Below are 16296 nucleotides of genomic sequence, written 5' to 3' on the forward strand. Positions count from 1 at the left end.
AAAACTGTAATCTTTCTTAATAATAAAGCTTGTCTGGATATCTGGATCTCTGTCTGTGACGCGCGTAGCGCCTAGTCCGTTCGGCTGATTTTCATGAAACTTGGCACAAAGTTAGTTTGTAGCATGAGGGTGAGCACCTCGAAGCGATTTTTCGAAAATTCGATTTGTTTTTTTTTATTCCAATTTTAAGAACATTTTCCCGAGCAAAATTATCATAAGATGGACGAGTAAATTACCAAGTTATTATAACGTGGAACCGTAAAATGGGCGAGCCAATTGGCGAGAAATTCACCATACATTATTTGTTATATACAGGCGAACCAATGAAGAAAATTAAAAAGACCTTTTAATTTTCTACTACAGGCAAAGCCGTGCGGAAACCACTAGTTTTGATCATAAACTACCAATTAGCAAAACAAAACCACTCTGCAAAAACTCCGTATTTTCAGAGTTCCATTTACCCTAGCTATCAGATCGTATCAAAATGCATCCGTCGTTATTTTGGTTTGCTAAAATTCTGTTAGTTTCTAGATGATCAAATGCATTGTTTTAGTAGACTATGATTAGCAGTGAAATAAATTGCAGCAACTTTTTTGTAGTTTTGAAGAAAAAAAAAAGTTTTGGACTGCAGAATTTTGATTGTCAAATTACCACTGCCAGAACTAGGGATTTAAAAGCTCACGCATCCTTATAAAGATTTGCTAACATCTTTTATTTTTCCGAACAGTGTTTGTTGATCTGATTAAAGACTACAAAAATCTGTTGCATTCTTTCTGAGATAAGCTTGCAGCTCTAATTTTTCAATACCTCAAACTCAAATTGTTAGGTAGTTTTATCAGAAAAATAACTCATAGGAAATGTAATACAAGCTGTGATTATTACCTTCAGATCATAATAGTCTTGTTACTCGGCTTAGCAAAGCATTATAACGTGTCAATAGATATTGAGTTTGACTTTCTAAAACAAATGGTTACGGGCTCTTGAGCTTCTAAAGTTCCTGGTAATCCGGTTAATAGTAAATGAGGTGTTATAATATCTCACGCTTGCTTTTGAAATCCTCATATAAATAAATAGCCGATGATCGAGTAACCCGTGTGTTTCAACAATGAAACTAGCGCCACGGCATGATCATTTGATAATATGTTTTGGTAGTGTTTGACATGCAGGGAAATGCTTTATTTTGACAAGGCTGAACTTGATCCGGTAACTTAACAGTTTTACTGGTAAGACTGTGTCATATCAGGAGAATGAAGAAACGAAAAAGCGGTCAACAATGAACGTTATCTACTGGAGCTTAGGGTTAATCCACTGGAGTTAGGGTTACCATTTCAACCATCAAAACATCACCAAACAGGCAATGGCTTCGTTCAAATGTAGAATAAATTTTCACCCCTTATACGAAGACGGGCGATTTTCTAGTTTGATAATAATTCATGACAATCATCTTTCATGATGGCACCAAAACTGATGTATCTTAGCGAGCAGGGTGATTTAAAATTGTTATTAACTCAGGATCTGCTAAACAGAGCCCAAAGATAGTCCATACTTCTCTCTACATTTTTAATAGCCACTCAGACATTCACAACATTCCTGCCGCTCACATCTGCAGAATCCTCATACATGATCCACAATCCACAACACGCGGGTTACTCAATCATCGGCTATATTACTTAATAGCCGATGATTGAGTAACCCGCGTGTTTCAATAATGAAACTCACGCCACGGTATGATCATTTGATAATATGTTTTGGTAATGTTTAACATGCAGGGAAAGGCTTTATCGTGAATAGGCTGAACTCGATCCGGCAACTTAAATGTTTTACTGTCAAGACTGTGTCATTTCAGGGTATATTTAGAAACGAAAAAGTCTCTTTGAAGAGTATTCAGGGTCGCAGTTATATATAGACACACAAGAATGATAGCATTCATCTAATAAAATACAAAAATCGTTTTTTAATTCTAAAGGCTATTTCCATAAACTTAAATCGCACTAAAGTGTTTGAAGTAAAATGAGTATATAATTTCTTGATTGCATCACTCAAAAGTTGAAGTTGATCTTAATAATTTTATGTTTATGCCAATTCTAAAGCAGTCTCAAATTTTTAATTTTAATTTTATCGAACAAAGCACTTTTTAAAAAGCGCTTTTGAACTAGTATAGTGAAAAAGAAAGCTTTAAAAAACGCCCACAAGTATATGCTTACTTAAGTTCAGCCTTGGAATTGATTTGTTAAATGTATTAATAACTCTTTTTTTTTTTTTTTGACAACAATGAAAGTAAACTAAGAAATAGTCTTTTCAATGAAAAAAAAAGGAGTGGTTTATTTTTGCTTTTACATTTTTGATTCGTAGTATTGTAACAAGCATTAGCACATGTAAGAAAAATCTTTTGAACATTTGATTAGATAACACATTCTTTATACTTTACTTTGTTCTAATTACTATATTATCCCTAGTTGTCCCCTCAAGTTCAAGAGAAAGAGTGGCATGTTGATTTTATCAATAAATTCTTGTGCTCACCCAATATTATTTTGGCGTTGGCATTTCACCCCAAAAAGTTTTTGAGTTTGAAAAGTTTGAAAGTTTTTAAAACATGTCATGCGATTGAGGTCTTACTGAAGACCAAATGGTAATTCTGAATTTCGAAATAAGGTTTAATTTAAGTCTGAAATAGTATTCGTTATTATCGAGTTAGTTAAGGAAGAATACGCAAAATAGTGAAACATATTGCATGTAATCATAGTCACAAAAAAACCACCAGTTTCATTGTTTAAAGTGCGCAGTGAACTACTCGAAGAAATTTGTATGACAACGCTCTTTCTGAATTTAAAAAAAAAAAATGAAGAGATTCATAAGATCAGATAAAAATGGCAATAACAATTCTGAACCACCTAACCGGTTTTAGCCCCGGCTTCTGTTTCTTGAAAAGATCAATTGGAAGTATACTTACCGGTGCTCGAAACCACGATGGGCAATTTTGATCAATTACATTAGAAAGAGACAAAGAATATTTTTCATAAACTTTCTTAAGTGATGATATTAATCTGTTTTGCAATTTTCATGAATAAAAAAAAAAAACACGAAATGGTGGATAGCGTTTTAGAGATAAACGTTCAGCTTAATGCATCATTTTGTGATTGTTTTCATGCATGGAAGACCCATTACGCGGATTTTAAATATTTCCTCCACTCATCACTGATAAAAGCGCATCAGGAGGGATACATGTAAGCATTTTAGCGAAACAAGGGGGTTGAAAAGGTATTGCGCAGTTCTGGTGGTTCCATTCCCCTGCCGCACGTAGGATTGACTATTGTATTGTCTGTAACGTGGTGAAATTCGATGACATGATGAAGTTTAAAAGACGTTCAAGGGCAATGCTCCTGAGGGCAGCGAAAAGTGAGGGGTAAGTGGCTTTAAAAGATGTCCTTAAAGTATGTGGTTGTATCCTGGAGTAAGTTTTTAGAGGGGGTGGAATTAAGAGATAAACAAAGCTCTTGGTGTGAAAAGCGATGAAATAATTAAGTGTTAACAAAGCAAGAAAATTATTGCGCAATCACGATTGCTTATTGCTTTCATTTGACTGTTTTGATGTGCTATCATTTTATTTTCCCGCCAGCACCCTCTGCAGCATTACCTTCTACCGGCTCCTCACGATGCTGCTCCTCTAGCGAAAACTGTCTCCAGGTTGCGTCAATACCCTACACTTACACGCATACATACACGCACGTACAAACAAACACATACACACACATACATACACCTACACACATACACAAACACATACACACGCATACATACAGACACCTACACATACACACACCTACACACAACTACCCACACACTCATGCCTGCACACAAACACATATGCCTACACACATAAACATTCCCTACACAGACACAAACACATATGCCTACACACAAATAAACATTCCCCACACACACACAAACACGCATACACACAATTACCAACACACTCATACCTGCACACAGACACAAACACACACGCCTACACACACACTCGTGATTGCGAAAAACATACAATTTGAATTCCAGATGTCAAAATTCAAAGTAATTTTTAATTTTTTTCAATTTACTTTAGTTTTTGAGTATATATAGAGCAAAACCTTACTTTCGGAAGAAAATACCATTGCTCAAAAAGTTACGCTGCCTTCATCCTTGTTGCTATCGAGCATGGATCATGACCTTCCCTGAAGCAGCGAAAGATAGTTGAAAGCGGTGTTTTATGGATTCAGTTTAGAAAATTTTCCGGGGAAGAGTACCAGCCCACCTATTTTTTTTCTTAAATATTACACTTATGCCCCCCCCCCTACTAATTTGCATGCACATGCTTTAATAATGACTCCTGCAACGCCAGAACCCATATCCTCCCTTGTTGTTTCGAGCAGGGCTACCCAAACTGTTCGATTCTCGTTGAAGAATTAGAAATATTCCACGGCACCCTAGGCCACCTGTTCTATGTATAAATACTGATACCATGGACCCTTCGCGGCACCCCGTGCATCTCTTTGCGGCACCCGCTTTGAGAATCCCTGTTGTAGACGGTTATGAATATGTAGACTATGGCTGTGCTCTGCAGCGACTGCCTGAAATGAATTGTCTTTGTCCTTGCGGCAATATAGACAGTTGCTATAGCTTTGCCTCAGCAGCTACCTATACTGACAGTTGCTATAGCTTTGCCGCCTCAGCAGCGACCAATACTGGCAGTTGCTATAGCTTTGCCTCAGTAGCGACCTATACTGACAGTTGCTATAGCTTTGCCGCCTCAGCAGCGACCAATACTGACAGTTGCTATAGCTTTGCCTCAGCAGCGACCTATACTGACAGTTGCTATAGCTTTGTCGCCTCAGCAGCGACCAATACTGGCAGTTGCTATAGCTTTGCCTCAGCAGCGACCTATACTGACAGTTGCTATAGCTTTGCCGCCTCAGCAGCGACCAATACTGGCAGTTGCTATAGCTTTGCCTCAGCAGCGACCTATACTGACAGTTGCTATAGCTTTGCCGCCTCAGCAGCGACCAATACTGACAGTTGCTATAGCTTTGCCTTAACAGCGACAACCTTCCTTTTCTGTACATTATGTTAATTTGGAATCAAGTGAGGTGAAAATATATTTTTTGAGGGGGGGGGGGGAGACAAAATCAATAGCAGCCGAGAGAGATGGGATACAGGTTGAAAAAACGAACAGGGCCTGATTACCCAACAAGCCTTTGCGGCTGTGTCCTTGACATTCTAAATTTAGTTATTTTTCCCCACCATTACATAATTTTGATTCATTCATGGATACAAGTTAGCCGCATACCTGCTACACCTTTTTTTTCCCTATCTCTCTTTGCTTTTTTCTTCAAGTAACGTCATAATGATATTCGTTTGCTGTAAATCAGCATATATTTTATGTAAAAGGATTTCTTACACCGTTTCTTCTCTGTGAGTTATGAAACAGTTTACCCATACTAGCAACTGCTTAAAGCACAGATGAAATCGCAGTAACCTTGGACAAATGTCCATTCCACCAAACCCGTTTCTAAGCGAATTCGTGTCTAAAAAAAGTATTGTTATTCAAAACGATGTATCCACTTAACAACGACTCCTCGTCAGTTTCTCAATAAATCAGACAACTTAATCACTGTAATTTGCCTCTATCAATAATATTTCTGGTGAATATTAATGGTATTTGAGTGTAAACTGTTGAGTCAGGCAGGACTGCAAGACATTATTGTTTTTGTCTATGCAGAGTAACATGCCTAGATGGATCTGTTCCAGAAACTATACACACTGACTAAAACGTGACTACAATTAATAACTCGATGCAGGGGCACAGGTAGGGGATGTGAACAGAAATTTTGAGGCCCGTCAAAAATGACTTTCACGAGACCTTCCATATTGTTTACCCCCCCCCCCGCCACCCCTACATATACTTCACCCTTCATTTTAAAAATCTTGGTGCCTCTTTTAGGCTCGGGCCCAAGCCAACAGGAGTCCCTTTTCTCTCCCCTCTCCACCCCTACCGTGCACACTGGTGGTATCCGAGTGCGTTGAAATCGACATTTTCGATGAAATATTCGTAATTGTTTTTATGATTTCATTTTGTAGTCCGATTCATTAGCTTTCCAAAACTGTCTTAGTTTTTACTCTACGTGAACTACAACTGGAGTTATAGCTGTATTATTACAGAGTCGTACACTGAACTCCAGACCGGAAGTTGCATTTAAACGCGTTTTCTGAAGAACGATATTTTTGAAGAAAGCTGTCTACTGTAACAATGATATCTCAAAAAGTTATTCAAGTATTGATGTGAAATTTTCTGAAATAGTTCTCTGTAATATGCTTGATGTTTTCCTCTAAAAGCTAAGCTGAATTTCATTATTTAGTAATATTTTCATGCGGATAAGTTTAAACAAAGGCGTTTGTTTACGAAAAAATACCAGTATAGGAACTTTGTTCGGCTATATTTCAGTACTTTTTTAAAAAATAATAAAACTTTTAGAGCCAAACACACATTAGTGTCATACAAATGTATTACTACAAGGGTTTGTGTGTGATTAGAACCAAATTTTGTCCATAGCTGTTAGCGTAAGACACGTTTTTTCGCTATTTTTCTTCAAATTTGTCCATTTTTTTAAAAATAGAATTTTAAAAGCTTGTTTTTGCATTTTTTTCATAGTTTTGAAACATATGCAGTTAAAAAATAACATTTTAAAAAATGTCCAGGTTTTTTTTCCAAAAAAATGTCTTCGAACGCAGTCGGATACCTTAAGCCATATTAACCACTTTTTATTTGTTAATAATGTTACTGCAGCAGTCCGAAATCTGGTAAATGTCGACATAAGCCGGTGAATATCAACATTCACGTTTCAAAGACTTCGTTGAAAGATCGAATATTTCCGTTGGATGTTGGCCTTTTCTGATTGTAGCCTTTCATATGGGAACATATAAACGTGAGGTTTGTTTAACCAACCCTCTCTCAAGAAGGGAGGTCATAATTAGTTTTTAGTATGCCCATTGCTAAGTGAGGGTGACCATAACCTGATCTAACCAGCATATTCTATTTATCTCAGAAAAGAAAAATAAAAAATTATATACAACATAGTTGACAACTAATAAAAATTTCACAACTATAAAAGTGCAATTTCTAAGTTCAAACACCGTTTGAATTACCTTTTTCCATAAACTGTAACTGTTACATCATAGTGTAACAACAGTTCAAAATTTATGAAACTCTTAACTATGTCTATGACTAGCCATTTCGCCTATAGGAAGAAACCTATGTTTTAACTGCATAAAGTATAAACGATGTAAAAATAATTCTCGAAATGCAAAACTAAATTTTAAATCAAGATAATAAAGATTTCAAGTAAGATAACGCTATTGGTACTAAAAAGAACTATCCATAAGCTTCAACAATGGAAAACAGTAAGAGTAATCGATAGAGCTACTGATACTTTGAAGCCACTAATTTCTACTAATAGCAAAGAACCTATATCTGAAACACAAAATTATTGAATTAGTATAGGGAGAATAACTCGGGATTATTGAACGATAACGACATTGAAAAGCTGTAGAGCAGCGGTCCGCAACCTTTTGGTACTTACAGGGTGTCCAGCAAAGAACTCACTGGTTTCAAAATTAAATATCTCTAAAACAAAGGACGATATTGGAATAAAATAAACGGTACGTTTATTGTGAAACCCATAAAAATCATATACAGGAACTTGTAAATTAGTTTTTAAAAGTTCCAACAGGTGGCGCTGCACGCTGTAATTGCAATAAAAGTCTGCATAAATAGTGCTGCGAAGAGGTTGGACGATACTTTCCAGCGTATATGTAAGCATATCTGAGAGACTAAACTACTTCTGAAACAACAAACCTCTTCACAGCACTATTTATGGAGACTTCTATTGCAATTATATTGTGCAGCGCCACCTGTTGGCAGTTTTTTAAATTAATTTCCGTATTCCTGTACAGTCGACGCTCGATATAACGACCATCTCCTCCCAGAAAAAAAGGTCTTTATAACGAGTGGTCGTTATAAGAGGTATAATTTTAAAAAATATACACAGTCATCATGCATGCGCTGTTCCAAAAAAAATGGTACTTTTTCAAACATTCCAGTTAAATGCTCAAATTGTTTTTTTTAATAGGAATTTTTAGAAAAATCGTGTGCAAAATACTATGAGAGAATATTAAACAAATTTTAAAGTAGAAAATATAGGGAGGAAAATGTTACACACTTACAAATCTGCTACTACTACTGCTACCACTACATTTTCTGACCAGAAACAGATGTTTGCCTTTTTAGCAGACGTGATTTTTGCAAAACCTTATTTTCCGTTTCAGATATAGGTGATGAATTGTGTTTTTCTTGCTTTTCAAAGAAACATTTAAAAGTCCCTCGAGAACCCCAAATCTTAAAAATCACTAGATTCAAACACAAAACTACCAACACATCTGTCAACTCCCTTTTCTTAGCAATCTGGAAATTTCTCGATTTTTCCTCCCATTTTTTTTTTTTTTTTTTGTGCTAGTTGTGGTGAATGGTAATTCTCTCCCCCCCCCCCCACCCCCTCTCAAAGTTGGATTTTACATTGAAAACTTCAGGCAAATGTCCGTAAACAATAAATCAAGGTCATTTGAAGCTACAGATTTGTTTTATTGGAAAGAACACCAGAAATAGCGTCCGCTGAATTCGGTCGTTGTATTGGATTAGACGATACAGAACGGTCGTTATAACGAAGGCAAATCAACGTAGACTTCATAGGAACAAAGTTGGAATTTTTACCACTGGTCGTTATAATGGGACGGTCTTTATAATGTGTGGTCGTTATAATGAGCGTCAACTGTATTTGATTTTTATGGGTTTCCCAATAAACATACAGTTTATTTTATTCAATATCATCCTTGGTATTCGAGATATTTAATTTTGAAACCAGGGAGTCTTTTGCTGGACACCCCTGTAGGAACGAGTTCTAAAATAACAGTCGCGTCAATGGCATCATTAACTTTTTCTAGATATGTTGAAAGAGGAGGATACAGCTAATAATACATAACCACAGTGTTAAAAAAGAAAAATAATTTAAGGTAATTTTTTAAAAAAAATAACTTAGCAGTAAAATTTTTTTGTTAATCTTCGCACATGTAAAATGAATAAAACTAAATAATGAATACAAAATCTACAATTTCTGAAATATAAAATGTGTGAATTTCAAAGTCAACATGATTTTTGGAACTGCGTTTTATTGGTCATGTTTTCGTAATCAGGCGAGCAGATAAATTTTACTAGTCGTAAAGGAATGGTGCTCATCTGTAAGTTGTTCATGTACTTTGATTTTATGTGACTCTCACTGTCGAATATTATAATTTTCGACAACAAGTGTATGAAGTCGGAAAACTATTTCATTTTTTAAATTGTTTCTCTAAATTATTTTTCAGAAATGCTCATTTCATGTAATGGCTTTTTGGATAATGTCGACCATGATACCAAAAATTTATCCGCCCAGTTCTTTTGTTGTTATGGGAAGAAGCTGGGAAATGTGCTTTTATTTTCTACTAGTGGTACCCGCACGGCTTTGCCCGCAATAGAAAAATTAAAAGGTCTTTTGGTTCGCCTGTATATTTACAAATAATGTATGGTGAATTTTCTCTCCAATTGGCTTGTGCAAATGTTACGGTTCCTCGTTATGATAGTTTCGTATCTCGCCAATTGGCTTGTGCCCATGTTACGGTTCCATGTTATGATAATTTCGTAATTTACTCGTCCATCTTATGATACTTTTGTTCTTAAAATTGGAATAGAAAAAGAACCACATCGAATTTTCGAAAAATCGCTTCGAGGTGCATACCCCCATGCTACAAACTAACTTTGTGCCAAATTTCATGAAAATCGGCCGAACGGTCTAGGCGCTATGAGCGTCACAGAGATCCAAACATCCAGACATCCTACAGACATCCTCCGGACAGAGAGACTTTCAGCTTTATTATTAGTAAAGACTAGCAAACATACCCAGCGTTGCCTGGGTCAGTAATAATATTGAGAAACAATTTATACTTTCCTTTATTCATTTTTAGCCGCGTTAATAAAACAACGATGTATTTAAAAAAAAACTATTTTAAATACATCACGCTGTGATATATATGTGATAAACCTATAGTAAAAAATTACACACCCTTATCCACATCGATGTTTTCCGTTTAATAAGAAAATCGAAAAAAAAATCAATAAAAAAAATTGAAACCCCTTGATTTACAAATTAATTAATTTTAACTGAGTCGAGTAAAGCTGAAAATCTTCCCACCAGCAGCCGCGTTCGAACTCGAGACCCTTAAGGTTGCTGGATGAACGCTTTACCGATTGAGCAATTCGGGCAACAGAAGTTTGAGCTATTGATGCAACAAAAAACTTATCGTGATTATCATTGATTTAATTTCAATTTATTATTCCACTCCTATTAGTCATAGCGTGATGTTATATAGCCTATAGCCTTCCTCAGTGAATGGACTTTTCAACAAAAAAATAATTTTTCAATTCGAACCAGTAGTTCCTGAGATTAGCGCGTTCAAACAAACTCTTCAGCTTTATATTATTAGCATAGATACGCAATTTCTGCCTTTGGGTGGTTAATTATTAAAAATGAAAAAAAGAAAAGAAAAATTAATTTGAATTTTGACATCTTTAATTCAAATTATGTTTTTCGCAATCACGAGTGTGTGTATGTAGGCGTGCGTGTTTGTGTGTGGGGTATGTGTGTAGGAGGTATGTGTATGTGTGCATGTGTATTTGTGTCTGTATGCTGGCATAAGTGTGTGGGTAGTTATGTGTATGAATGTGTGTGGGGGGGGGGTATGTGTATGTGTGTGTAGGCATATGTGATTGTGTCTGTGTGCAGGCATGAATGTGTGGGTAGTTGTGTGTATGTGTGTGTGTATGTTGTGTGTGTGTGTATGTGTAGGTGTCTGTATGTATGCGTGTTTGTGTGTGTATGTGTTTGCGTATGTGTGTAGGTGTATGTGTGTGTTTGTGTGTGTGTGTATGTGTGCGTGAGTGTGTGTAGTTGTGTATGTATGCACGTGTGTGTAGGACATGGATGCAACCTGGAGACGGCTTTCGCTCTAGGAGCAGCATCGTGAGGAGCCGGTCGACGGTGATGCTGCGGAGGGTGGCGGTGGGAAAATAAAATGATAGCACGCCAAAAACAGTCAAGAGAAAGCAATAAGCAGTCGTGATTGCTGAAAAAAAAACTTCAGCGCAACATTTTATGAATAATCAATTTCCTTTTATCCTGATCGCACAAGGCGGGCTTGGTGGGCGCAACTGTGCCCGCGAACAATAGGGTTGCGAACTCCTACTATCGAGAAAGTATCAACTGAATGGCGTTCGCAGACGATCGATATTCGCTCTCTTACACTTAGAATTTGGTCAAATATATCAAAATCTCGTTACAAGTAAGAATTTATACATAAATGCATATGTGATTCGCATCAATGCACACCAAATGGAACAGAAATTCATGAAGCTTTCTATGTCGGCCATTGTTAGCGGTTTGATTGGAGTCTTTAATAGCATCATCAAATATCCAAGATCAATAATCCAAGCTGTTTTTTAAAAAAAAAGTCCTTCAAACAAATAAATGGCCGATCTTATCTGACTTTGGTTACGGAAAATTAGATTTAGAAAAACGGAATGATTTGGACGGTTTATGGTAATTATAGTCCTTGAGCTTGAAATTCAAATAACATTTTCGTACTTTTCCTTTTTAGATAACTTTTGGTAAATATTGCGGGCACTTAACATGCGCTTCACATTAGAATGTTTTGTTGGAATTGAGGTTTTTAGCAATAAATGGTATTAGATAATGCTGGATATTTACGGACGTTTCCTTTTCTTGACTATAATTTTTAGGGGCTTTTATTGAAATTTTGATGTGCTTTTCCTGTTTATCCTAAGTAATTATGCGTTCTCTCAGCTTGAATAGGTATGAGGCTTACGTCAGAGAGCACATAACCTAACTTTACCCCCGAAGCTTGAGGTCCTTTTGGTTCAGTGGTTAAAGCACTGGGTTGGCATCACAAAGGTCCGTGGTTCAAATCCCGACCCGGACAATTATCATCCATGTCACGGTGATCCACATAATGGTGACCCGGCTACGCAACAGATGGCGCCATGTAACGCAGCATTAAGAATACGCCATAGGCCCAACATTCCTCGAGCATTGAGCACTTGGTCGGTCGTCCGCCCGACCGCTGGCGCTCACGCACGCGCCCGATCACGTCCGGGCCACCATTATGTGGCATATGGATCACCATGACATGGATGATGAATGTCCGGGTCGGGATTTGAGCCACGAACCTTTGTGATGCTAACCCAGTGCTTTAACCACTGAACCAAAAGGACCTCAAGGTTCGGGGGCAAAGTTAGGTTATGTGCTCTCTGACGTACGCCACAGGCAAATCAGGGGTGCTCCGAAATTGAATTTTTGGGAGAGTGGAAATTCTCAATTTGCCAAATAGAACTCTAAATTTTGCCGAATCATTAAATACGATAACAAACATACGCAAGTACATCTTATGAAAAGGAAGAACAACCAAGCATTTAAAAACTGCATTTCTGTCTCCAAATTTGCCGACTCGTCAGACAAAAATCTGCCGAGTAGGGAAAATTTTCACCCACCGCGTTGCCCCTGAGCTAAATATCCTCATTATGTAATAGCCAAAATCACTGATCGAGTAAAGCTCTGACGTCACCAATAATGAAAATCGCGATAAAATGGATGTATACTTATGTCCGTCAATCCCTACCGCAGTACGAAACCATAGGTTAAAACGATCGACGTGAGGGCAATATTTCATTTTTAGAGCACCTAAAACTCGATAATCGTTACTAATAATAAAGCTGAAAGTCTCTCTGTCCGGATCTCTGTGACGCGCATAGAGCCTAGACCGTTCGGCCAATTTTCATGAAATTTGGCACAGAATTAGTTTGTAGCATGGGGGTGTGCACCTGGAAGCGATTTTTCGAAAATTCGAATTTGTTCTTTTTCTATTCCAATTTTAAGAACATTTTCCCAAGCAAAATTATCATAAGATGGACGAGCAAAATACCAAGTTATCACAACGTGGAACCGTAACATGGACAAGCCAGTTGGCGAGAAATTCATCATACATTATTTGTTAATATACAGGCGAATCAAAAGATCTTTTAATTTTCTACTACGGGCAAAGCCGTGCGGGTGCCACTAGTTTCACATTAAAAAGGTAGTGTCCCTGAAAAGTAATATATTCGTCCATCACCGCCTTTAAACCGGATGTTAGCCTTACCGTCTTATCGGCAGTCAGGCTGTATGAATAGATTCCTGTTCCGTATTAAGCCAACGGAATTTTGTAAAAAAAGAAAAAAAAAATTTTTAAATCAATTTGAATTTTGACATCTGGAATTCAAATTATGTTTTTTGCAATCGCGTGTGTGTTTGTGTCTGTGTGCAGGCATGAGTGTGTGTGTGCGTGCGTCTGTGTATGTGTGCGTGCAGGTGTGTGTATGTATGCGTGTGTGTATGTGTAGGATATGGACGCAATCTGGAGACAGTTTTCGCTAGAGGAACAGCATCGGGAGGGGGCGGTTGACGGTGGTGCTGCAGAGGGAGGCGGCGGGAAAATAAAATCATAGGAATTCAAAACAGTCAAGTGAGAACAATAAGCAATGTGATTGCTCAAAAAAAAACTTTAGATTTATTGACCAGTTTTGTAAGAGTGCTAGTTCCAACTTTTTTATTCAGTAAACAAACGTTTTTACGCCCTCCTCTGGCTTTGAGGTACAGATATTTATTGGAACACGTCAAATTGGAACCCCAATCTCTGATATAAAGGCAATGGGTTTGTTTCCTTCAGTCAAAAGTGCTACTTTTAATCACTGAAATTGATAGAATAAGCAAAAAAAAAAAAAAAATAGCATGGAACCAGAAAATACTTTCATTTTCACAACAGTTATTTTTTTAATATTATTTTAAACTATTCGTTTTTTCAAACAAGGCGTGCTCTTTATGACGTCACAAATGGTGCATTTTGGCGCATCTGTCTGCCGCGATTCCACGTTTTCATAATCAAGAAGCGAATGAAATTTGCGCTCTATGCTTGCTATCAACCCTATCGTTGCCAGTACACGTGAGTAAAGAAGCGAATTAAATATTACGTTCTGCGAATGGCAACAGGGAATGGCATTTCATCATTTGTGATGTCATTGGCAGAAGCGTAATAGTGAAAGCGCGCTGATTAAAGTATTTTTTTTTAAATAGTAAACTTAGTCAAATTATTTAAAAAATGGTTAGATCCTATGTTTTTAAGCATGCTCTTTCAGAAAAAAATATTTTTAAAATTTTGGAAACGACCCCATTTTTACCCTTTCACCTACCACGACAGATTATTTTCTAGCATTATTAGAATAATGAAAAATCGCCTCCAGAAAACACGCTCAACACTATCTACTTTTTACGAAACGACTCAGTTTTTGCTTTCTGAAACCGCCGATTCAGTATATGACATTCAATGTAAAAAAAAAAAAAATCATATCTGACACTTAGGTACGGAATTGTTTTTCCAGAAACAAATGTGAAACATGGTTCAAATATAACCGGTCACCGAAAATGGCTACCAAAAAAAAAATCAAATCCTAGCCGCCAAAAGAGACGACAGGCAACGCGATTCCAACTAAATCCCTGCCTCTGAAAAACTAGATTCCCCCCCCCCCCCCATCGGATTCAGCATCTACGATACATATCAGAATCAAGTTTAAAATTTCTTTCTGGAAAAACAAGTCCGTACCGTTACCTTGATAGTGTAAAAATTTGAAATTTGGCATTCAGTGTAAAAATATGAAATTTAAAATAGTTGTAACCATTTGAAATCTCAGCTGTGTTTCATTCTTTCATGTACTTAGCTTTACTGATCTCTGCCTTTTCTTTTTTGCACTAATAGTAGATTGTCTTGTTTTCAAAAGCTAAAGTTTCTTTCAGTTGCACGATTTTTCTCCTTTTCTTTTTCTTCTTCTTTCTTCTTTTTTTTATTACTCACTAGTGGTGCCCGCACGGCTTTGCCCGTAGTAGAAAATTAAAAGGGCTTTTGGTTAGCCTGTATATTTACAAATAGTGTATGGTGAATTTCTCGCCAACTGTCTTGGCCATATTACTGTTCCACGTTATGATAACTTGGTAATTTACTCGTCTATATTATGATAATTTTGCTCGAGAAAATGTTCTTAAGATTGGAATGGAAAAAGAACAAAATCGAATTTTCGAAAAATCGCTTCGAGGTGCACATCCCCATGCTACAAACTAATTCTGTGCCAAATTTCATGAAAATCTGCCGAACGATCTAGGCGCTATGTGCGTCACAGAGATCCAGACAGAGAGACTTTCAGCTTTATTATTACTAAAGATAATATTTTCTCAAACAAGCAACTTTGAATTGTGTTTAGTTTAAAGAACTTGTGAATGAAGAACGTGTGTGGTCAAACACCGATTACCCGAGACTTTTAACCGCAACTTCAGTCGGCTTCTTCAAATTTTACGCATTTATTTCGACAAAAAGATTCAGAAACGATCGTAGTAAAATTAGTATTGTTTTATTTTGTAATTATTGTAAAAGTATTGTATTGTATTTGTTTTGTTTGACGCACTACAAAATATTACAATATGAGTATCAATTTTTTAAAACTGCTTACATTATTAAATACTTAGATCTTCAGAGATAACTTTCCGAACAACATTTGTACCATTTCAACTTTGCCCCACATTTCACTACATAAATTCTCATTTTTATGTCTTGAGACATAATTTGCTGAAAAACGACTTTATTTCGCATAGTACACTTATATTCCTTTACCCTTGTCTTTCTTTCCTGAATTTCTTTTTTACCCTTTCTTCGTCTTCTTCTTCTTTCTTTCCCTTTATTCTTTAATATTCCTACCAGTTGAGGTGAAGGACTTTAGTCACTTTTTTCATTACAGTAGACCCTCGTATTACGCGGGTTTATTTTACGCGGTTTCGATTATACGCGGTTTAAGATTTGATACCTTTATTTTATTTTACGCGAATGAGTTTCGGTTTTACGCGGATGCGGCAATACAAACAGATTAAATTTTTCCCTCCTTCACAGTCCAAACTCCTAAAGATTGCAGATTACGCTTAATCAACTGCATTTTGACGCGCTAATCATCGAGCTTGGACCACCGGAGACATTTTATGTGATTGGTTCCAGAGCTCTTTCCAGAAGTTAAGTTATTAAACTCTAACC

General features: G+C 36.8%; 1 protein-coding gene across 1 annotated transcript in view; it reads left to right on the plus strand.

The window, feature by feature from the left end:
* The first annotated feature begins 3242 nt into the window (after window positions 1-3242).
* The window catches only part of LOC129225741 (SEC14-like protein 2), a 91482-nt gene continuing 78428 nt past the window's right edge, over window positions 3243-16296 (plus strand). The window contains exon 1 of the mRNA XM_054860240.1: window positions 3243-3403. Coding sequence (XP_054716215.1) covers window positions 3345-3403 — 59 coding nt within the window. The 5' untranslated portion in view covers window positions 3243-3344. The remainder of the gene's footprint in view (window positions 3404-16296) is intronic.

Source organism: Uloborus diversus, chromosome 7 (genome assembly GCF_026930045.1).
Source record: "Uloborus diversus isolate 005 chromosome 7, Udiv.v.3.1, whole genome shotgun sequence".
Classification (NCBI taxonomy): Eukaryota; Metazoa; Arthropoda; class Arachnida; order Araneae; family Uloboridae; genus Uloborus; species Uloborus diversus.